General features: G+C 44.1%; 1 protein-coding gene across 2 annotated transcripts in view; it reads left to right on the top strand.

The window, feature by feature from the left end:
* The window catches only part of CCDC60 (coiled-coil domain containing 60), a 145787-nt gene that overhangs the window by 71799 nt on the left and 49379 nt on the right, over window positions 1-24609 (top strand). For both annotated transcript variants that reach the window (XR_012787694.1, XM_075568067.1), the window contains exons 3-4: window positions 2115-2197; window positions 24231-24425. Coding sequence is in view for 1 of the 2 variants with exons in the window: in XM_075568067.1 (XP_075424182.1) it covers window positions 2115-2197; window positions 24231-24425 (278 nt within the window). In the remaining variant the exon portion in view is untranslated. The remainder of the gene's footprint in view (window positions 1-2114; window positions 2198-24230; window positions 24426-24609) is intronic.

Below are 24609 nucleotides of genomic sequence, written 5' to 3'. Positions count from 1 at the left end.
TGGGAGTTCCCATGAGATAGGGCCCTTATCGGCGCTATGGCACAGAAACTGGGAGTTCCCATGAGATAGGGCCCTTATCGGCGCTATGGCACAGAAACTGGGGGTTCCCATGGGATGGCCCTTATCGGCACTATGGCACAGAAACTGGGAGTTCCCATGGGATAGGGCCCTGATCGGCGCTATGGCACAGAAACTGGGAGTTCCCATGAGATAGGGCCCTTATCAGCGCTATGGCACAGAAACTGGGAGTTCCCATGGGAAGGCCCTTATCGGCACTATGGCACAGAAACTGGGAGTTTCCATGAGACGGCCCTTATCGGCGCTATGGCACAGAAACTGGTAGTTCCCATGAGATAGGGCCTTATCGACACTATGGCACAGAAACTGTGAGTTCCCATGGGACGGCCCTTATCGGCACTATGGCACAGAAACTGGGGGTTCCCATGGGATAGGGCCCTTATCGGCACTATGGCACAGAAACTGGGGGTTCCCATGGGATAGGGCCCTTATCGGCACTATGGCACAGAATCTGGGAGTTCCCATGAGATAGGGCACTTATCGGCGCTATGGCACAGAAACTGGGAGTTCCCATGAGATAGGGCACTTATCGGCACTATGGCACAGAAACTGGGAGTTCCCATGGGATAGGGCCCTGATCGGCACTATGGCACAGAAACTGGGAGTTCCCATGGGATAGGGCCCTGATCGGCACTATGGCACAGAAACTGGGAGTTCCCATGGGATAAGGCCATTATCAGCACAATGGCACAGAAACTGGGAGTTCCCATGGGATAGGGCCCTTATCGGCACTATAGCACAGAAACTGGGAGTTCCCATGGGATAGGGCCCTTATCGGCGCTATGGCACAGAAACTGGGAGTTCCCATGGGATAGGGCCCTGATCGGCACTATGGCACAGAAACTGTGAGTTTCCATGAGATAGGGCCCTTATCGGCACTATAGCACAGAAACTGGGAGTTCCCATGGGATAGGGCCCTGATCGGCACTATGGCACAGAAACTGGGAGTTCCCATGGGATAGGGCCCTGATCGGCACTATGGCACAGGAACTGGGAGTTCCCATGGGATAGGGCCCTGATCGGCGCTATGGCACAGAAACTGGGAGTTCCCATGGGATAGGGCCCTTATCGGCACTATGGCACATAAACTGGGAGTTCCCATGGGATAGGGCCCTTATCGGCACTATGGCACAGAAACTGGGAGTTCCCATGGGATAGGGCCCTGATCGGCACTATGGCACAGAAACTGGGAGTTCCCATGAGATATGGCCCTGATCGGCACTATCGCAGTTCAATGAGTAACCCCCAACGACTTGTAGAGATCCTTGTAATCTTCTAGACCATTAGTATGCACTGTTTGCTCTTCTGTTATCAAGTCAATTATAATGGAAGGGCCTCCAGGGAGGGTAGTGAATTGGATTCCAGACTGCTCTAAAAGCAATAATGTTAAAATTGGAAAGCTGGTATTTATCTTTGATGTGCAAAACCATCACTGCAAACACAGTTTAAACACACACGTCCTTGTTCAGACTGTGTTCTTGCACATCTAGGTGCTAGGTGAGAATCTAACTTTTAGGATTCATGTTATGTCCATTCAGTGCAGCTCGAACCTTGTCCCTATCCCTAAGGATACCGATCCATGGCAAGTTTTGTATTTAATCCACCAATCACACACTTACAAATGAGCGCGTGCACGTTTTCTGCTGCCCTGGCGAAGGTTACCTGCAGAGAAGCAAACGCTGAGCTCTGGCTCTGGCTCTGTGTAGTTTGCATTCATTTGGGTTACTTCAGTGAAGGGGCCCAGGTATACTTACTCCAGGGAAGAAGGGGCCCAGGTATACTTACTACAGGGAAGAAGGGGCCCAGGTATACTTACTCCAGGGAAGAAGGGGCCCAGGTATACTTACTCCAGGGAATGCTTTCTCAGTTTGGGGATTAGATGCTCAATAGTCTGTGCTTTTTCTGTTATTCCATATTCCCATTGACAGTGGGAGTGTTCTGTGCAACTCGAAGCTCACGTTTGCTCATTTTGTGTGAGCACAAAACACTGCTTTATCTGTGACTGTGGGTTAATGGCTTTCTTTCTGTCATTTAAGCATGCACCATTTGGGACCTCTGTGTACCTGAGGCACAGAGAGAAAGACACAAAGAGCTTCAACAAAGAACTACACCACACCAGGTAAGAGGATGTGGGAAGGACATAAGCCAACAATCATTCATGTCAGTTGGGCAGGTGTCATTTGGGTTTTGCCAACTTCTATTCCTTACTAATCTTTAAGTGTGAGCTTCTTATAGTCCATCAGAAATATATATTTCATTGGCTTTTGTATAATGGAATAAATCCATAGTGTTTTCACTGGAATAGGCAGGGTTTTCCCAGTCCTGGAATACACAGACAGTTGTGTTCCTGTTGCATGTGTAATATTTACTTTTTTTTAGAGCAATGTGCCTGTATATTTTGTCTGTGCACTCTGAGCCACAGTTGTGTGAAAAAGAAAGTACACCCTCTTTGCATTCTATGGTTTTACATATCAGGACATAATAACAATCATCTGTTCCTTAGCAGGTCTTAAAATTAGGTAAATACAACCTCAGATGAACAACAACACATGACATATTACACCGTGTCATGATTTATTTAACAAAAATAAAGCCAAAATGGAGAAGCTATGTGTGAAAAACTAAGTACACCCTTACTGCTTCCATAGGGATTAAGATGCTAAGTAGCAGACAGGTGCTGCTAATCAAATGCCCTTGATTAATTTATCATCAGCAAGTGTGACAACCTCTATAAAAGCCAAAGTTTTAGCAGTTAGCTGGTCTGGAGCATTCAGGTGTGTGTTAACACAATGCCAAGGAGGAAAGACATCAGCAATGATCTTAAAGAAGCAATTCTTGCTGCCCATCAATCTGGGAAGGGTTATACGGCCATTTCCAAACAATTTAAAGTCCATCATTCTTCAGTGAGAAAGATTATTCAAAAGTGGAAAACATTCAAGACAGTTGCCAATCTTCCCAGGAGTGGACGTCCCAGCAAATTCACCCCAAGGTCAGACCGTGCAATGCTCAGAGAGAAATTGCAAAAAACCCAAGAGTTACATCTCAGACTCTACAGGCCTCAGTTAGCATGTTAAATGTTAAAGTTCATGACAGTACAATTATTTAGCGCCATCCATGTACTTAGCACTTTACAGCTGTAATACACGTGACACAATAATAGGAGAAATAATTGGAATAAACAGTGGCGGATTAAAAATGTTGCCTCCTTCTGCAATTTGACTGCGCAACGTCACGTGACGCCGCGTTTCCATGACAAAGCGACATCATGTGACAAACCACCAGGTGATGTCACAGCGTCATTTGTTGCCACAATGCTACAGGAGGAGGGCGGTGCGACGGAGAAGGTAAGAGACGTTTACAGAGGCCCCCCGCTCTACCCCCCGGCAATCAGTGGGGAAGAGAGCGGGGCCTCTGTATGCTGAGCCCAAATGTTGCCGCCCTAGGCTTGGTCCTAATGGGAAATCCGCCACTGGGACTGGAAAAGGAGTCCCTGCCGGAAGAGCTTATAATCCGATACAATAGACATTGTGTTCCCACCCTCACTAAAATACTAACTCCGGTTTGGTTACTTAACTTCAAACAAGTGTTTGAATAAAGCCTGGACCAGATCTGAGGGAGGTTCCCGAAGGTCTCTGCGGAAGGACACGCCTGATCTGGTGTTACAGTACCTGCCATTGACTTGAATTGCAGTTAACATGGGATTGGGGGCCTTAACCCGCAACCGACAGAATCTCCCCCCTAAATATTTTGAACAGGTCAAACAATGACACTCTGGTGTTTATTCGCATCTAATCGCCGTGTAGGCAGGAGAATATGTACATTATTTATGCTCTGCTACGATTGTCCATTGGGATGGTTTGGACAATAAGGTTCTGTAAATGATGGAATCTCAATGCAGTATCACTTTAGCTTGCAAAGTGTCTGTATGCAATCAGAATCTACGGTTCATGTTTTATTTCTACAACAATGTACCACCAGGCTTAACAAGAAGGACAATGCTATACAGGGAATTATAATACAATAAGTGAAACAAACATAAACGTGGAACGAGAGCCCCGCCCTGGGGATCTCGCAAACTACGATAGTAAAAGGTCAATAAAACAACTTAGACTTGGAGTTTCAATCCTATCTGTAATATACTGCCTCACACTCACCCTGCCTCACACCCTGCCTCCCACTCACACTGCCTCACACTTACACTGCCTCACACACTGCCTCACACTCACACTGCCTCACACCCTGCCTCACACTCACCCTGCCTCACACACTGCCTCACACTAACACTGCCTCACACTTACACTGCTTCACACACTGCCTCACACTCACACTGCCTCACACCCTGCCTCACACTCACACTGCCTCACACTCACCCTGCCTCACACTCACACTGCCTCACACACTGCCTCACACTCACCCTGCCTCACTCACACTGCCTCACACTCACCCTGCCTAAAACCGCCTCACACTCACACTGCCTCACACCTTGCCTCACACTCACACTGCCTCTCACCCTGCCTCACACTCTCACCCTGCCTCACCCTGCCTCTCACTCTCACCCTGCCTCTCACTCTTACCCTGCCTCACATTCTGCTTTGAGCTCACCCCCCCTCACACTCCATCACACTGACCCTGCCTCGCACTGACCCTGCCGCACACTCTCACCTGGCTCACACTGCCTCACACTCACCCTGCTTCGCACTCACCCCACCTCACATTCCCTCACACTGACCCTGCCTCACACTGACCCTGCCTCGCACTCTCACCTGCCTCACACTCTCACCCTGCCTCTCACTCTCACCCTCTCACCCTGCCTCACATTCTGCTTCGCACTCACCCCACCTCACACTCCCTCACACTCACCCAGCCTCACACTGCCCACCTCATGTAAGCAATGGCAGAAGAAGAATAGCTTTCCCTATGACCATCTGCATGAAACAAAGTGTGAGGAATGAGTTGTGTCCGTGCTCAGCTTGGAGCAGAGAACAGCTCTGACTTTATCACGCTCATTTAGGCATAAGAAGCCTAATTGTGTGTTACTTCAACATCAGATGCTGACGCGGCCGGTCCCCTCACAGCTCTTACCATGTAATTGGACAGCACTAAAACCAATGTAATCATTCTAAGAGCAATAATACGCTCTGCTCAATATATATATATATATAATAGAAAAAGAACAAAAAGCACTCCGTAATAATAGTCACTGGTGTGGGTGCAGATCCTATAATGAAGAATAAGCAATACGATACCGTTTGGAAACGAAATCAGCAGGCAGCACTCCAGAATTGAGCAAACAAGTGTATTGAAAAAATAAACACAAAACCAACGTTTCGGTCCACGAATGGGACCTTTGTCAAGGTGGTGCAGTGTATATATATATTCAGTGGTTGACAAATCACCAAAAAATCTACTCGCCACACAAAAAAATCTACTCGCCACCTAGTACCAAACGTGTGCTGCTTGGGCCAATATTTACTCGCCCGGGGGTTAAATCCACTCGCCCGGGGCGAGCAAATGTATAGGTTTGTCGAACACTGTTAATATATTAAAGGAGTGGGGAGAGAAAATTAAGTAGCGCCTACTGATTCCTAAGGCTAAACAAGGTGTATTGTATATAGAAACACAAAGGCTATATACTGGTGCTGACCAAAATAGTCATTTATTTTGTCTAGTGTTTGTGTGCAGACTAGTAAAAACACAATATAAAATAAACATAAAATAAACATAAAATGAATATATCAAAAAATGAAAAATGTATAGATACTAAAAATAATAATACAATACAAATACAAATCCAGTCCCAGTACACTGTCCTTCAGAGTCTACGCAGCCTGAATTTAGGAATCACCAATCCCTGAAGGACATCTGGGAAAAAAACTAAAAGAAAACAGGCGCACTCCTAGCGCATTGGTTTCAGCCTCGGGGACCCCCTACTTCATGAGATACAGGCCCCGTTATGGGGTGCCGGTATCCCCCTGAAGGATTTAAATCCCCCGGTCACGTGACCGGAGAGATTTAAAAGCACAGAGAATACCGGCACCCCATAACGGGGCCTGTATCTCATGAAGTAGGGGGTCCCCGAGGCTGAAACCTATGCTTTTCAGCTCAGGAGACCCCCTGCATATGTACACTAGTATTAAAATGTATATGTATACTGTACGATCGCCTGTAAGAGTCGTGCAGGGAGACCCAGCGTCTCCATGCAGCTCTTACAGCCGGCTTTTTTTTCAATCAGCTATCGCGCTTTAGATTTTTAAGCACAATAGCAGGGGAAAAACAGCTTGCGCGATCAGGCATGTTTTTCCCGCACCTAACCAAATGCGCTTCACTTCTTAGTGAATCCCGCGCCTGGCTTCATTTTTTATCGTGGGATTAAAAATGTCCCAAACGGGCGCAAAGCGCACTGCTTAGTGAATCGGCCCCAATAATTTTGTTTTATCTCCACGTCCGTTTATAAAGAGTACTCTGTTTTGTAACGTGAATCAGTTTGGGATGTGCTGAGTGGGAATCGGAATAGTTATGAAGGAGGAATATAATGCACTTATTAATACTTGTATCGAATTTTCATTGTGTCATTTTTCTCCCTTTTGCGCCCAAAAATCTGCACAGAAACATAGAAATTGACGGGGAATAAGAACCACGTTCCTATCGGCTGTAAACACCGCAGAGCTGATTTGGCGTCCTTTAATATTTAGGGGCCTTATGTCTGTCCCAAGCATGTGGGAATTCCCTGGGTGTATTAGCCACTACCACATCTGCTGGGACTCCACGAATCCACTGCCCTTTCCATGAGAACTACTTCCTCACATTTATCCTCAGCTAGCCAGTCTCCAGCAAAAACAGGACTAACACACGTCTTATTTCTGACTTAGCTTGGAGCAGAGAAAGGGCCGTATTCACTAAGCAGTGCTACTCCATGAGACCGTTTCTGTGCTGGCACTTTATAGTTATTCCCATGAATAGGCCTTAAAGAGCCTTATTCACTAAGCCATGTACCAGGTGTTTTATGGAGTAGTACTGCTTAGTAAATATGGCCCATAAATCATTCTGACACTTTGTATGTTATTATATATTGTACTATTCCTAGGTTGTCTTGGAAATGTTTCTACGCAGTGTTAATTGAAGTTTGTTTTAGTTCCAATGTCCTCTGTATTTTATCTTACTGACCGTGAAGTGCTCCCCCTCCTCTTTCCCTTCCCTGGCTTGTTTTCTATCTTTGGGTATGTCAAAATCTGATTGCCTTGTCATAAAGATGATATAAACATTATACATAAGAAAATAACATTCTGACTGTAAATGAAAGCTTTTAAAAAAAGATTTATAATATCTACTCTTGTCTGATAAAGGCATACTATTAAACAGAACACTGAATGATTAAACCTTTTATGTCCTGGCTAGAATTCAATGGGCAAAGCCTTATGTGGATCCATGGAACATGTGGTTGAAAGTAAATGAGTGAACCGAAGAAAAACAGACAGACAGACACACACACACCCCTCATCATCTTCAACCTTTCAGATCCACTGCTGGATTTTCTAGGTAGAGCCTCTCCTTTCCATATTACTCCAACACATTTTCTGATGTCATCCTCCCATCTTACTTTTGGTCATCATCTTGGGCTTTTGATATCCATTGGAATCCAGCCGAGTACCATCTTTGACGAACGATGCTCATTTCTTCTTGTGTTCTGTTCGGCCCACTGACATTTTAGTTCCTTCACCCTTGCAATAATGTCACAGACTTTTGTTTACTTCCAAACACATTCATTATTTTTCCTGTCTCTTCGGATAATACCCAGCATATATATCCCCACACTTCTTTCCCTTGTCTGAAGCTTCTGGATTATTGTTACATTCAGGGTCCGAGTTTCATATTCATACATGAGCACAGGCTCAAACACTCTTCTCTTGAGGCACGTATGTATATCTGTGTATCTACATCAACGTGTGTGTGTGTGTATATGTGTGTGTATATATATATGTGTGTATGTATATATATATATATATATATATATATATATATATATATATATACAGTGGTCGACAAATCACCAAAAAATCTACTCGCCGAACAAAAAAATCTACTCGCCACCTAGTACCACACGTGTGCTGCTTGGGCCAATAGGAGCTCGCCACGATGTTAAATCCACTCGCCCGGGGCGTGCAAATGTATAGGTTTGTCGAACATATATATATATATATATATATATATATATATATATATATATATATATATATATATATAGACAAAGGTACCCTTTTGCTATGTACCTTTCGTCCAGGGATCACCACTTTCACACAGCCTTCCAGGTAGAGGAGACAGTCTTCTGACACAGAGGTGAAAATAAAGCTTTGGCCTATTTATTTTGCCATTAAGATGTTACAGCAGATAATGTGAATAAATCAAAAACAAAACAAAAGCCCTTGCTCCACTGAGCACAGAACACAGCTCTCTTAATACAAGCTTCTCTGAAAACAAATTGGTCTGCCTTTCTCTGCTCACAGGCAGGTTTTAAGAGCTGCTCCTCTTAATTAGCAGTTGCAGCTCTGTGAGACCAGGGAGAGCTAGAAGTCCCGGTTTGGATTCTACCTGGTAACTCTCCAAAACATGGAGTGGAGCACTGGCCCACCCTACTCTCCAAGTGCTCCACCCCAGGGACCCAATAGGAGGCGCAATAAACCAAAAATTATACACTGCATCTCCCTGGGGCTTAATTATAGCAGAAACCCTGCAATAATTGAGGGGCAATATATACACCCTCCTCTACCATCCCCTTATATCCATCACTATACAGTATATATATATATACACTGTGTATATATATATATATATATATATATATATATATATATATATATATACATATATATATGTATGTGTGTGTGTGTAGAAGATGTATAGTGTCAGCTCCTTAGACCTTGGGCACATCACTTAATCTCCCTGTTCCTTAGGCATACATTTTTATCAAGTACCAATAAATAAAGTGGAAGCTCTACATAGCAGGAATTAGTGTCTACAAAATGCTATTATTATTGTCATTAACTGTTATTAATATTGTAATAAAGCACCACAGGTGCTTTACCACAAGGTAACCTCATACTTGGAGAAGGAACATGTATTATTGTCTGAACTGAGTCATATCATATAGCTTTCTGGTTGCAATGCCACCAGCGGCTTCAAAAAGGTCTGATTGAAGCTATAAAGCTAACATTTTTGTAACAGTACCTATCCAATTAGCCACTGAGACTCACTTGCGCCCTCACTAAAAAATAGTACTGTATTTAAATACTGTTTTTTGAAAGGGACTTCAGAAATTACAGTAGATTGGCAACAATTAGAGCACTTGTTTTGCTGTTTATGCTTTGCTGTAGTGTTCTGCCATGTCTGGCATAATTTACTCCCTCCCCACAGACAGAAAAGTCACTTATTCCATCTAATTGGGCACTAATTGATCGATCTTGGCCTGTACACTGTGGATGAAAGGGACTGTATTCTCACATCACTGTATAATAATTAGGGGGAACTGGGAAAGGGGCCTGCAGTTCTAGTCAAGCCCAATTATGTAATGTAAATTAATTTCATCCCCACACTTTCAAACAAGGCTCTAAAACATTTTGACTTAAAGAGTTCTGGCCTCCTGCCCTTTGTAAATGGGATTCTGGGTTATTACTAGCGACCTAAAGACATCAGTTCTGCTTATCAAACAGTTACAGAAACTGAGAACGGCTCTTATCTTTTGTTGCAGTTGTCATTCCAAGAACTATGGATACAACTCACCTTCTATCAGTAATATGAACACAATCACAGTGTAAGCAAATAAAGAACCCTGCCAAATTGTCATAATGAACATCTGATGCATCCCTTAGTTGGAATTTCAAGGTTATAATATAAGTAACTTCTGTGGCTGGAAGTTTACACAGAAATATGGAAATTGACCGCAGATAAAAAACATTTGGGCCCACGAAGGCTGCGCACGTTCCTCCCTGCTGTGAACTCTCTGACCCAATTAGAGCCTTGGCTTTCATAAAATGTATGATACCTTTGTGTCTATGTAGAAAATAGCTGAAGCGCTCAAATGCAGGTGTACTGAACAAAAATAAGCCAAACCACTAAACCAGGGTACTAATAAATCACATAGTACTTAATGTGTAATAGTATGGGTACTATCCTCCTGAAGACAGGTGGTAGATGGTACAAGCCCATTCAACCTCAGTCTCATCGGCAGGTTCCCCTGAAAATAAGCAATACTCACATCCTGGTAGCAGGTAGCCAGGCTGTGCAGCTACAAATATGCAATACAGGAAAAAGGAGACCAAAAGCGCACCAGCACAAACGGAGCAGGAAGGACCCAAAACAAAAAATGATTAAAAGGGCACTTTAATGTGACAAAAGACCCATCCAACGCGTTTCGAACGTCACAGCGTTCTTTTTCAAGGATTCTTGAAAAAGAACGCTGTGACGTTCGAAACGCGTTGGATGGGTCTTTTGTCACATTAAAGTGCCCTTTTAATCATTTTTTGTTTTGGGTCCTTCCTGCTCCGTTTGTGCTGGTGCGCTTTTGGTCTCCTTTTACCTTTGTGTCTAACCAAATCTTTTTTTGTTTTAGCTTCCACCACCTCTGCTTGGAGGCAACTTCACAAGCACACCACTCTTTCTAGGAAGAAGCCCTTCCACGAGACTTTCGCTTGAGCACCATCTCTTGCTCCATTACCTAGATGATGCCTTTGATGTATTTAAATATTTATTTCATACCACTCTCTCCCTTCTTTCCTTTGTGCTGTTGAGGTCCTTCAGTCTTTCCAGATAATTTTTTAGGATGTAGACCAGGGCACAACGCCTCCGTTACTCTACTGCTAAAACAGTGACTCAGGCCCTCATTCTCTCTCGTCTCGGTTACTGTAACCTCCTGCTGTCTGGCCTTCCTGCCTCTCACCTGTCTCCCCTACAATCTATCCTAAACGCTGCTGCCAGAATCACTCTACTCTTTCCTAAATCTGTCTCCAAGTCTCCCCTGCTAAAATCCCTCTCCTGGCTTCCGATCAAATCCCGCATCTCGCACTCAATTCTCCTCACTTTTATACTCTTCTGCCCCTCCTGACATCTCGGCCCATATTTCTCTCTATGCACCATTCCGACTCTTGCGTTCTGCTCAAGGATGTCTTCTCTCTACCCCCTTTGTATCTAAAGCCCTCTCCCGCCTTAAACATTTCTCACTGACTGCCCCACACCTCTGGAATGCCCTTCCCCTCAATACCCGATTAGCACCCTCTCTATCCACCATTAAGACCCACTTTAAGACACACTTGCTTAAAGAAGCATATGAGTAGCACCGTGGATAATACTAGACACATGATACATCAAGCTTTGCCCGCTGCAGAATGCCCTCCTACTGTCTCAGTACGTTCTACCTACCAATTAGATTGTAAGCTCCTCGGAGCAAGGACGCAATTCCGAAATGTTAATTTTATGTCTGAAGCTCATGACCTGTTATTTGTATTATTTGTTATTTATATGATTGTCACGTGTATTACTGCTGTAACGCGCTATGTACATTAATGGCGCTAATTAATGCCTGCGGCCGGGCACGACTCTCAGCTGCCTCTTCCTTTCTCTGCCCCATGCTGCCGAGCTTCCACTGCCGGCGCGCGACAGGTCTCTCTGACGTCAGTGCGCTGGACATAAGCCTAACCCAGCTTTCGGCGCGCCGTGCGCTGACGTCAGAGAGCCCCGTCGCGCGCCGGCAGTGGAAGCTCGGCAGCGTGGGGCAGAGAAAGGAAGAGGCTTATAGGCAGCTGAGAGTCGGGCCCCGGCTGAGACCGGCAGCAGGGCCTGGCCAGAGGTCGAGGGAAAAGTGCAGCGCCGGCGGGCCCCCCCCCAGCCAGCGGGCCTGGGACACCAACCCCGGTAGATCCACCCTGTTGGCGGCCCTGACTTCCAATAATGCCAACGTTTTTCTCCCCCTGATTCCTGATGCCAAGAGGCAGCCACAATATACTTCAACGTAACTAAAAGTTGCACGATATGTGGCACGGCTGCTTTAAACATTGTCATATCAGTTACCAAGGAAACCAAATAAAAATCATTGCCATTTGTGCTGCTAGGCAGAAATCGATTTAATTGCCACACACCTAACATTCTTTACAATCCATTTTGTTTTCTTATTATTTTATTCCAAGAGAACAATGTTCTTTTACCAGGAACAATGAGTCACATTAATTAGACAGCTCAATATAATTATGCAACTTTATGTGTGTATGACTCGTTGTGTATTTTTGAATAGTGGATTATGACGGAAATCCTGTCTTTTTCTGGTGCGGCAGAGTTAATATTTGAACTACTCGTCATTTTAATGTTGGCATCAATACGCCAGCTTGGGCAGCAAAATTCACCTGAAAGCTGTTGTAGCAGGAATTACTGTCACCTTTTCTCAGCCATTACAGTGCCCTTCTGGCGTTCAGTAACTGTGACATGGGCTGGGACACTGATGGGCCATTTCTGCTGGTGTCTGTTGTTCCGACTCTATAGAAGAGTTTGTGATTGGTGTCGCTGCAGATTACACAGGTGGTGACACTGAAGGAAAATACCTTGATCTATTGCGACTCTATATCATAGTGTCCCGGCTACTAAACTTTCTATAGCGACCATTTACAAAGTCACATCCCCTTCCTCTTCTGAAACAGGCTCTGGCACGCCCCTTTTTGTGCCATGCCCTTTCTCTAGCAGTGCACCAATTGTATCTAGTGACTGCCTGGTCACATGATTTTCCCCACAGAACTTTGCCTCTTTGGTCCTCTTCTGCTGCACTGACAGCCATTTAGTGAACCCCCGAGCCGAATCTTCGCAGATCGATTGGCAACTTAGCTAATTACTTATCATTGTGTGGATTGTATTGATGCACATATTAAAAGGGGGAAAAAATAAATAAAATTAAAAAACCGGCAGCTTGGGCTGCTGCTTTAAGTTGTTGATCAATCACATTGATCTGAACATTTTTGGTGATATATTTTCCGGCAGTAAAATCATAACATCGTGAAAGTAGCCAAATGGCATCATTACTGCCAGGTTTATAGATCAACCCCAGCCAAAAGCACCAGAAAGCATTTCAGTATCAGTGCAGTTATTGGTCTGCAATATCTAGTAGAAATCACCCGGAAGTCCTATCTTCCAGGACCCAATGGGAATGAACGATATTATGGAAATAAGGACTGGATCCTTTCCTCCAGCTGTGCCCTGTTCATCTTTAACTTTATCCACATAAAAAGCTCATAATATTATGCTCAAGATAATAGGGTCACTGGTTGACATTTACATACTCGCTATTAACTTAACAGGAATCACTTAGGGCTCACAGGCAGTTTGAAATCCATGTTGTGACTGTAACTGACTGAGACTCAATTACAGTAATGAATGTTCTACGGTTTAAGTCATTTGCATATATTTTGTATAAATGCCCCTCCCTCTCCTTCACGTCTTTGATTTATGCTTGACGCTTTGGCAGGCAAAATTGATCGTGTTCTTTCTTTTTTTATGATGTAAACTGAATCTTATACCATTACTAATGTACCCATATGAAAAGATTGACTTCTAAATGGAAAACAGAATGAAAAAGAAGTCCCCATCTAAAAATGTATGCTGCTGTATAATGTTACTGAGTATCTCTGTACGTCTCTGGTGCTTCATTGCCCTTTGTGCTAAGAGAAACATTTATATTATTCCCCACAAATACTTGCCAGATTAGCTATTTTTATTTTGTATACTTCTATCTTTTCTAATTGGCAAAACAGTTCTTGCCCATAGCAGTTGTTTCTCTGTTGTTGATTGGAGAAGGTTTAAGGCCATTAACTGTTCCAGTGCCGGAATGTCTAGTAGCACAAAGATCCACAGGGATGTTAGCAATGTCGCCAGTCACGGTCCTGGACAGAAGATGAAGTCCTCCTCTTCCAGTCAGATAGTTTGCCCGGCTGCCACAGTCGAGGGAGCGAAGGGCGATATGGCCATGTGTGGGCCATTGCAACAAGGGCACTGTAGGCGGACGCTCACAGAGGTATGCAAGGGAGTCTGGTTATAGTGAAATTAAATAAGGCTTTTATTGCGCCTGTTTCCTTAACATCAAGAAAACATCCAAACAAGGGGTAAACAAAGCTTCTATTCACTTGGGAGTATTTCTAGTGAAATGCTATGCAATCCACCACTCCCTTTAGATAAGCATATCTCCCAGCCCCAAACATATAGCAGGAAATATCAGGCTCCAGGTTAGAATCTTGTCCCCTTTGTCTTGAAAGCAGCTCTGCTGTTTCTTCTGGCAGGGCTCAAGACAAGTGTGAGAGTCAAGGACAATCTCTGCTCTGTCTCCAAGTTCAGCTCAGGTGTGAGCTAAGGAGTCTCTCTTCCTGTCTCAAAAGACAGGCTTTTCTAAGCAATCTAATCAGGCAGGTGGTGTTTGTTAATTGACTACCAGCAGTTAACTACCACTCTGCTGGATTAGAGGCACATTACCTGAACAGGGATAACTCCCCTGTTACATACCTCCCCTGTTTGTGGGAAGCTCGGGCTTGCCACGGCCAAATCCCATCCTTCCACTCTCATTCTAGATATCTCTGTGACTTGAATGAGAGTTGATGGAGGAAGAGAACCCTCAGTCCCGCTGGGATTGGAGCCCTTTCTCCAGTTTATTCGCGTCTCGTCCCGAAGGTGCTTGAGATCAGCACTCCTCAGTCGCTCGAGGAGGACTTTTTCTAAGTATAGTCTTTTTGCTATGTGCGCGGTCATGAGATTTCCCTCGCGTCGGGTGCTCATCTTATTGTAGGCAGACTGTATGGCAGTATTTGCAGAGCGTTTAAAAACAGCCCTTTGAGTTTTCTGCTCTTGAAGCTGTCTCTCTGCCCCTTTTCCACTCAATGGGGTTGCTAGTTCAGCCTCTTTGGGATTAAGTTGTAATTCCACCCCCACTTCCAGACAATGTCCCATCTTTTCAGCTTCATCAGCTAAGGATTCTTCTGGTTTTGATTCAGCACGTGTACCTTCTTTTATTGCTTGTTGGGTGGCTGAAGGTTTTTCTAGTGCTTGTTTAGGTGGTTGACATTTTGCAACCTTGTCTTTCAGACGAGCGGTATTCCCAGCTCTCACTGCACACTTGTCTTCATGGGTTTTTGTGGCTGTGGGATACTGACGCTTTGTCAGGGTCAATACTTGTCCTTGTAGAACTTTCATCTCATCCGCGAGAGATCCCTGTTTTTTTGAGTGCGTCTTGCAAGTCTCTTCTCAGGGAATTTATCTGCATGCTTTGCTTTCTCTGAGCTTGCTTCCACATTTTTATTGCATTGTGAAGCACTATGAACTTCTTTGCTTGGGCCACAGTTACTTGTTTCAGTTTCTGGACCTTCTTGTGCTCCCTTTTGTGCCGCGTCACCTGGGTTCTAAGCTTGGCCTTTAGCGTTGCTTTGGTGACGCTCAGGGTAGCCTTCAGTTTCTCATGCTGCTTTGCGGGGACATACTGGGTAATCAGACGTTCCTGCAGCACTTGAATTTCTTTAACAGCCTGCAGATTGTCTTCCTGCAGAGTTCGCTGCTTCTCCTCGGCCTCCTCGAGGTGCGTACGCAGACCTTGCAGTTGGTTCTGCAGTCGGTGCTCTGCTTCAAACTTCTCACCTTCCAAAAGTCACTTTATTTCTTTAAGCTCGTGCAGCTTTTCATTTTTTTCCTTGACGTCGTTTGTCAAATTAAAATTCTTTGAGTTTTAAGTTTCTTCTTTGTAATCTTAAATTTTCTCCTTTTTCAGTCTCTGTACTATTCAGGGCCTCCTTGCAGTCCTCCTTCCATTTACGCACATCTGCTTTGAGAATGACAGTCTCCTGGCGCGAGACTTCCTTCTCTAGGTTGAGGGTCTGAAGCTCCTTCTGGGAGACTTGGAGATCTGTCTTAAGATTGACAATCGTTTCTTTAGATATGTCCAGCTCCTCATTGAGACTGTGTAGTTCCTATCTGGAAACTTCCATGTCTTGCGGCAGCTGTTGGTCTCATAATGTGAGGCATCAAGTGCTCTGCGGAGTGTCTGAACCTCTTTCTGAGATACGTCCACCTCTGTCCGGACACTGTTGACCTCCTGTTGTGAGGCATTCAGCTCTATGCGAAGAGTGTGAACCTCTTGCTGGAAGACTGTCATCTGCTTCAGTGCCTCCTCATACTTCCGCTTTAGCGTAGCCATCATTTTATCAGATTGGCTCTGCTTTTCATCCATGGCGGAAATAGTAGCATTTGCAGTATCTAGCTCAGTCTTGAGATCGTCCAATTCTGTCCTGACTCCAGAGTACATTGCGAGCACCGTCTTCTGTAACTCAGCATTATCTTTCAGTAGCTCTGCGTAATCATCTTTCTTTTGTTTCAATTGTTCACGGAGTATAACACAGTCACGCCTGGCATTTTTCAGGGCATCCTCAGGGCTTGTCAAGGGATCAACACTCACTGGTTCCGGCTCCGCTTCCCTGGGATGGTTGGTTGAGGGTTCCTCATTGTTGGCACCGGACAGACACTTCTTTGGGGTACACGACTTCTGCCTTGGGCCCTCTGGATATTCGGTTAACCGCGGGACGAGTTCTCCATTTTCCCTAGGCTGCAGGGCATCTCGGTCCCCCTTTTTCTCCACAGGGTCTGCGGACGTGTCTGTTACTTCCACGGTAAGTGAAGAACTGCTTTTCTTTTTCCGCCTTTTTGTTTTGGATGACTCCGTCCCATCAGGAGTACTGGGGTCTCCTTCTTTATTTAATACTTCAACAGCTTCATTATATACGCCAGGCTTTTCTTGCAGTTGCTTTAGCTGACAGAAATATTGGGTGATCTGCTGCTCCCGCTCTTTCTCTTGTCGACCATATACGTCATCATAGAGAGCGGTCTTTTCTGTTCGTGCCGAGTTCAGGCACCCCCACCATTCTTGGGGTGTTTTGTAGATGTGACTCGGTTCGGGTTCCCCGTAAGAGATGTCTTCCTCCTTATTGGACTGGAAGGGCCATTCTTCCGTGGGGTAGGGTTCATTACAGGAACGCTGCATCTTGTCCTCCATTTTGGGGCTCTTAGGTGTAGTTTTCTTCCTGACCTCAGGAGGCGCTATTGCAGCTGTTGCCACTGTATTTGCTAGAACCAATTGTGGTAGTTTTACAGATCGGCATATTTTGCTTGTAGAGGTCGTAGCTCTCACAGGCATCTCTGTAGACTTTTTTCTTTTTCTTGGGTAAGTTTTACAATATCAGCAGTACTGTGCATGCATTCTCTCTCTTTAGGTATACTGGATGTGCAGTTGCTAGGTAAAAACTTCTATTTGCTTTACACCATTTACTTGCTAGGTGTAATCTCTCCGCTTCAGCCAAATAATGTGGTTTTCTGCTTGAGTTCAGTCTCAACTTTGGGTATTATGACATTCACTCTTCACACTTTGGGATACCTTTTACACAGCTCAGCAATTCCTTTTTTCTAGTAGGCAATTTTACCCTCAGCACTTGTTTACTGAAAATTCCCCTGCTTCAGCACAGTCTTGCATCAATTTTCACACTTTCTGCATATACTCCATTCACAACGGGTAGTCCTATGCGGTGTGGCAGACTTTACTTGCAGAATCAGTACCGCTTGTGGGTTACCATCTGTATTCACTGCTTCAGCTAAACATTTGAAAACAACAAACACCTATCCCTTTAAGGGCTAACTCACTTCTTGAACCCTGACTATGGCTGGAAGGCAAACCCCCTATTTCAATGACCATATTACACTTTATTGTGATAGGCAAATAAGGTTTATCTGCTTCAGCAGTCTCTCTCTCTCTCTCCTCTTGGGATTGGGGAAAAGAGTCCATCTGTGGTTTTGTAAGTTTCAGTGCAGTGGTGTGTATCACTTTAACTCTGGTCTCTGCTGCATGAGATTTTTTTTTTTAAGTTGCTCAGACTGTTTGTAGGCAAAAAGCATAAAAAAACTTTCACAGAAAAAATCTCCGGTCCTTTCTAACTTCAAAGACCACCTCTCGTCCCACTTCGGACACCATATGTAGGCGGACGCTCACAGAGGTATGCAAGGGAGTCTGGTTATAGTGAAATTAAATAAGGCTTTTATTGCGCCTGTTTCCTTAACATCAGGAAACCATCCAAATAAGGGGTAAACAAAGCTTCTATTCACTTGGGAGTATTTCTAGTGAAATACTATGCCATCCACCACTCCCTTTAGATAAGCATGTCTCCCAGCCCCAAACATATAGCATGAAATGAACAGATATAAAAAGTCTTGTAAATGAAAGTCTTATCTGTTAGCTGGGCTGCTGTAGGGGAAGCTTTTCTGCTCTCTTGGAACCGCACCCTTGTGTGCACAGGAAATATCAGGCTCCAGGTTAGAATCTTGTCCCCTTTGTCTTGAAAGCAGCTCTGCTGTTTCTTCTGGCAGGGCTCAAGACAAGTGTGAGAGTCAAGGACAATCTCTGCTCTGTCTCCAAGTTCAGCTCAGGTGTGAGCTAAGGAGTCTCTCTTCCTGTCTCAAAAGACAGGCACTTCTAAGCAATCTAATCAGGCAGGTGGTGTTTGTTAATTGACTACCAGCAGTTAACCACCACTCTGCTGGATTAGAGGCACATTACCTGAACAGGGATAACTCCCCTGTTTCAGGCACTCAAAAAGTTATGGAAGGGCAGTATATAAATGTGTTTATTTAATGGAGGAGTCTTAACAAAATGTGCATGTTTCATAAAATGTAATGTAGAAATCCATTGGGTATGTTGGTGTTGCTGTTAGTGCTCACTCATGACATCATTATATTATGTCATCATTTACAGCCCTCTTAAAAAATGTTCTTTATCTATACTGAAGAGTATGAAGTCGGCACTCAAGTGGTCTTCTCAAGAAAGGCCCGCAAACAGACCGAAACATCGATCTATCTTTAATAAATCCTTTGGATATTTTTTTCATCAAGACCACTGGAGTCCTGACTTCTTACTCTTCTGGATTGTAGGTGGAATCCGCTACGATGCAGGATCATCTTTGCTGAGCACCAGTGACAAGTATCTAATTCTCGTGAGTGCACCACGCAACAGTAACTTTATCTATATTGGCCATAAGCAATGTCATGGTGAATGATAGTTGGTAGTAAAGTATGTGATAATACTCAGTGCTACTTTATAATACAGTAGAAGTTTTCATCAGTTAGTGCCAAATCTGAAATGGCGTGCTGTGAAACAAGACCGTTCAATAAATCGTTTGTATGCAAATGTTTGCAAAGTCATTTCTTTATCCACAAACTTTGGAGATATACAGTAATACAAACAAAATCAGAAGTTTTGCCCCCGGGTGATCAAAATAATGGGAATTCAGAGCTACTACGTCAAGAAGATAAGCAACCTGGTGGAAGAATGTGAGATATATTATTTCAGGAGAGGAATTGCACTAAGACATTCCAAAGGGACTGCTGGTGAAATAATGGCTGATTGACAGAAAGATGCATTTATGTTGTACGGTACCAGTAAAAATAGGACAAGAATAAGACAACGCAATGGCATTTGGTATAAAGGCGAAGCAGCTGGTATTCCTCAGACACTGTCATGTCAATAACATTGTCCTGACCTTAGCTCCTGGGGTTACCCCAGGAAGTAATACAGTGAGAGTTACCCCAGGAAGTAATACAGTGAGAGTTACCCCAGGAAGTAATACAGTGAGAGTTACCCCAGGAAGTAATACAGTGAGAGTTACCCCAGGAAGTTATACAGTGAGAGTTACCCCAGGAAGTAATACAGTGAGAGTTACCCCAGGAAGTAATACAGTGAGAGTTACTCCAGGAAGTAATACAGTGAGAGTTACCCCAGGAAGTAATACAGTGAGAGTTACCCCAGGAAGTAATACAGTGAGAGTTACCCCAGGAAGTAATACAGTGAGAGTTACCTCTCTTTTTCACGTACGTCCTCGGCATAGAGTTAGGATGACAAATAATACATGGTTACAATACATAGTTACATAAGGGAACAGGGTATACATTATATACAATACATAGCATGCACAGTTAGAGAAGATGTATATTATACGCGTATGTAACATTTACAGACCAGATTAAAATGTAAGGCCGACTTAGTTTTGCAAGAACTTAAACTGGTGGTGGATGTGAGAGTCTCCGGTAGGTTGTTTCTAGTTTTGGGGTGCACGGTAAGAGAAGGCGGAGCGCCCGGATACTTTGTTGAGCCTTGGGACCATGAACAGTGTTTTGAACTCAGATCTCAGCTGATAGGTGCTGCATGTGGTAGGGGTGAGGAGCTTTTTCAGAGAGATGGGTAGCTTGCCCAGAAAGTATTTGAAGGCAAGACAGGAAAGGTGACCTTTGCGCCTAGACTCAAGTGATGACCAATCAAGTTCTTTGAGCATTTCGCAGTGATGTGTGTTGTAGTTGCATTGGAGAACAAAACGGCATATTGAATTGTAGAGGGTGTCAAGTTTGCTAAGGTGGGTTTGGAGTGCTGAGCCGTATACTATGTCTCCATAGTCGATAATTGGCATTAGCATCTGCTGTGCGATACGCTTTCTGACCAGCAGACTTAGGGAGGATTTGTTCCTGTAAAGTACACCTAGTTTGGCATAGGTTTTGGATGTCAAGGTATCAATGCGCATCCCGAATGTTAAGTGCGAGTCAAACCATATGCCCAGGTATTTAAAACTAGTAACAGGAGTTAGGGTGGTCTTAGCGTTGGTTCTGATCTGGAGCTCAGTCACTGGAAGCTTTAAGAATTTAGTCTTGGTCCCAAGTCCTGTCAGTGTTTAAAAACAGTTTGTTTTGGGAAATCCAGTTTTCGAGTCTCAAAAAGTCAGACTGAATTACGTGTTCAAGGTCGGAGAGGCTATGGCTGTATGTATATAGGATTGTGTCATCTGCATACATGTGTATTGAAGCTTCCTTACTAGCTGTGGGAAGATCATTGATGAACACTGAGAAGAGTAGGGCCCCCAGAACAGAGCCTTGCGGGACACCACAGGTGATATCCAGGGGGTTGGAGTTAGAGCCTGAGGTGGACACATATTGGCATCTACCTAATAGGTAGGAATGAAACCAGTTTAAAGCATGCTTCCCTATTCCAGAGCTCTGGAGTTTGTTAAGCAGGATAGCATGATCAACAGTATCAAAAGCCTTTGCAAAATCTAGGAATATTGCACCAGTGAGTTGTCCCTGTTCCATTCCACACTGGATTTCATTGCAAACTTTTAGCAGGGTAGTTACGTGGATTGTTTGGGGCGAAAGCCAGGTTGGAATTGGCTAGGAAAATTTGTCTTGGTATAGTAATCGCTTAATTGGGATTGAACACATTTTTCCATGACTTTGGATAGTATTGGGAGAAGAGAGATTGGCCTGTAGTTTGAGACAGTGTTTTTGTCCCCACTTTTGAAGATTGGGACAACTCTGGCAGTTTTCCAGGTCTTAGGGATATTGCCCGCAGACAGGATAAAGTTGACTATGGAAGCAATTGGTTTGGCAATGGCTGGGGCACCATGTCTTAGGAACTTAGATTGCAGTAAATCAGGTCCACATTGGCTGTTTGATTTTAATTTGAGGAGAGCTTGTGTAATCTCCTCTTTGGATACTGATACTGGGCCAAAATGAAAATTGTGGACAGTGTTGGGAGGGGGTGGGGCTATATGGGTACTCCCAGGATGAGATTCATGTTTGTGGTTTGTGCTGCGTTTTGCTAATAAGTTAGTAGCACGCCCCACAAAGTAATCATTGAATGCATTTGCAATGTAAGTGGGGTTTGTCAGAGTAATATCCCCCTTAGTGATATTACTTGGTTGTTGATGGTTAGAAGGCTGGAATATGTTGTTGATAACCTTCCAGAAGTTAGCTGGGTTTGATGTGTTCTGGAGGAGATTGTCAGAGTAATACTGTGTGATGAGTTAATGCTCCTCTTGATTAGAGGTCTGTTCATGCAGTTGTTGAAGTGAGATCAGTATGTAGAATAGTCTCATCAGCTGTGTACAAAGCAAGATGGGGCGTGGCAGGTATTTTTATGAAATTTGACACTGCACATAGAACTCGCAATTCAAATGGCTTGTTATTCACTCACAGACACTCTCCAGAATTCACAACCGGTTCATCTCAATATCAGATCTTTAAGGACCTAATATGGGCTGTGTTCTGAGAGTGTCTCTCTCTAATTAACGTGGGTGCCATCTTGGTTAGCTGACTTGTTATATGCCATCTATCAGCAGTCCCATTCTATGGCTCCCATCAACTGATGGGCGTGTCTTTTTTTCAACCTCATCTACTGTGTAACTGCATGTATTTAAAAACTACACAGAAACCCAGTACTTCCCTTAGACATTCAGATACATATCACTGCAATGTCACTGCAATGTCACTGCAATGTCACTGCAATGTGCTACTGACTTCATCAACACAGTTGGACAAATCGAATGTACATTATCTGGGCCTTCGGTATGTTAAGTAGGGCAATCTGATCTTTCGGGTGAGAAACCCTTGAAGTACAGAGGCTAAACATGCATCCAATTTAAATGAGGAACCTTATTCTATATATGCCACAACGGTGGTTCAGGGCAAAATTTACCATAGACGCCAATGGGCGATTTCACCCACAGACGACCTGAACGACCGCTTCTGCGTATATAGAATAAGGCCCTTAATGTTTCATTTCCTACCTTTGTAGTGGCCATAGAAGAGCTATAAAGGGCTAAGCTAACACATAGCCACATCCGTATGCATTATAACCTGAGTAAGGCAGTCACCATCTGTGAGTCATGGCAATTATAAAAAAAGACTTACGTTGGGCTCCTATGCAGCAGCCTTTGGGAACGGGGGTCACAATTAGGCTTTAATGCAACTCCGGGTTCGCAGTAGGGCCGGACTAGTTTTTGGAATGGACTCCGAAAATGTCACTTGCGTAGGTGGCAGACCCACATGGAGGTGTACTGTTGGACTGACCAGGACGGTGGGTGCGGCAGGATGGGCAGCACCTGTGCGGGTTATCCTCTAAACTCGTGTCCAGCAAGAAAGGTAAATTAAGTCATGTGACAAATGCTTGGGTGTGCACGGACGGCGGTACTTCTCAAAATTGTCTCAGGAAATGTTGCACCTTTTTGTTTTGGTCCCTGTTTTGGAGAAGCCGGCCCAATATTCATAGCAAGGAAGTTTTTTAGAAGTTTTGTATTGGATTTAATTTGGTTAAAGGAAGCGGTGACCTTACTTTTTGCCACAAATGGGGCAACGTGACATAAATCCCTAAGCATTGAGACCGTGACCACCAGCACTTCTGCTTTCTCCGCTTTGACAATATATTAAACAAATGGTTGGTTATGCAGCTGTTATCATTAGGCATCTTACAGCCATGCCATGTCACTCTGCTACTATCAGACTATTTACCATGCATCTCATTGGCAAGTAAGCACCGCGAGCAGTGTCTGTTCAAACTGGATTGTAACTAGGAGAGCAATAGTTGTTGACAATAGTAACAATGATAGATGACCTTACACACACTGACAATATCTGCACAGTATGTAATCAAAATGTAACTGACATTGCTATTCCATTGTTGACCTAAAAGCGCACACACACTCTGATGGCCAATGCCTCGTAATCCTGCTATTACAGCTCTTTATATTAAAGTCCATATTATGGCATGGAGCATTCACAAAGCTACATGGATCACGGTGAAGGTACTAAGCAGAATAATATTTGTGTGCATGAGAGGTGACGTGATGTGGACACATTCTCCTGCACGCCTCTGCCTCTCCCAAACTCACTCTGTACTCTACTTGGCTGCATTCTTCAATAACAGGTGGATCCAAAAATGTTGAAGCTTGAGACTGTGATGCTCTTTACATGTGCTTAGAGCATTATCCGGGATAAAGCGCTGAGGTCTGCAGTGTCATTTCTATAACATATCTTCATTGGAGAAAGTAGCTGCTCTAATGTTACGGTTTTACTATAACTCTGTTTCCCAACCTTGGTGGGCCCAAGAGGCTTAAATGGGATGCTCAGAGATACAGGAGAGGCGCATGATGAGAGACACAGAAAGTGTGTAAGACAAGGGAGGGCAGAGTGATAAAAGGGGGAACACAGTTTGCTTTAGAAACGACTGTGTGTGTATACGTGCCGTGTCATGGAGTTCCATTACATGGGACACCATGTTTGTTTTCCAGGCAGCTGATCGCCAACGTCAGGCAAGGTCGAGGTTACTTTTATCTACTACATAAAGAAGAGGAGGCAAAGAAACTGGACCGACTAAAAAGGGAACACCTGCAACATGAGAAACGCAAGACGGATCCACAGCCACCCAGGGGCTCTACGGAGGAAATCTCTGAAGAGGAGATGAGTAAACGGGCAGATAAGACCAGGTGAACTAAATTCTTTCTTGCTATTCCTCTTATCCCTTTCCGGTGTGAAATGCTCCTTATCCCAGTGTTGTTCCACACTTAGAGGCACATCAGCCATGCTGCTTCAGAAGTGGAAAGACTTGTATATTAGTGCTAAACCAATGAGCTATGAAATACTAGAGGAAGAAAATAGCATTCATGCTCA

This window comes from Ascaphus truei, chromosome 13, assembly GCF_040206685.1.
Source record: "Ascaphus truei isolate aAscTru1 chromosome 13, aAscTru1.hap1, whole genome shotgun sequence".
Lineage (NCBI taxonomy): Eukaryota > Metazoa > Chordata > Amphibia > Anura > Ascaphidae > Ascaphus > Ascaphus truei.
The sequence above is the reverse complement of the archived record's forward strand: the minus strand, read 5'-3'. Positions and strand labels throughout refer to the sequence as shown.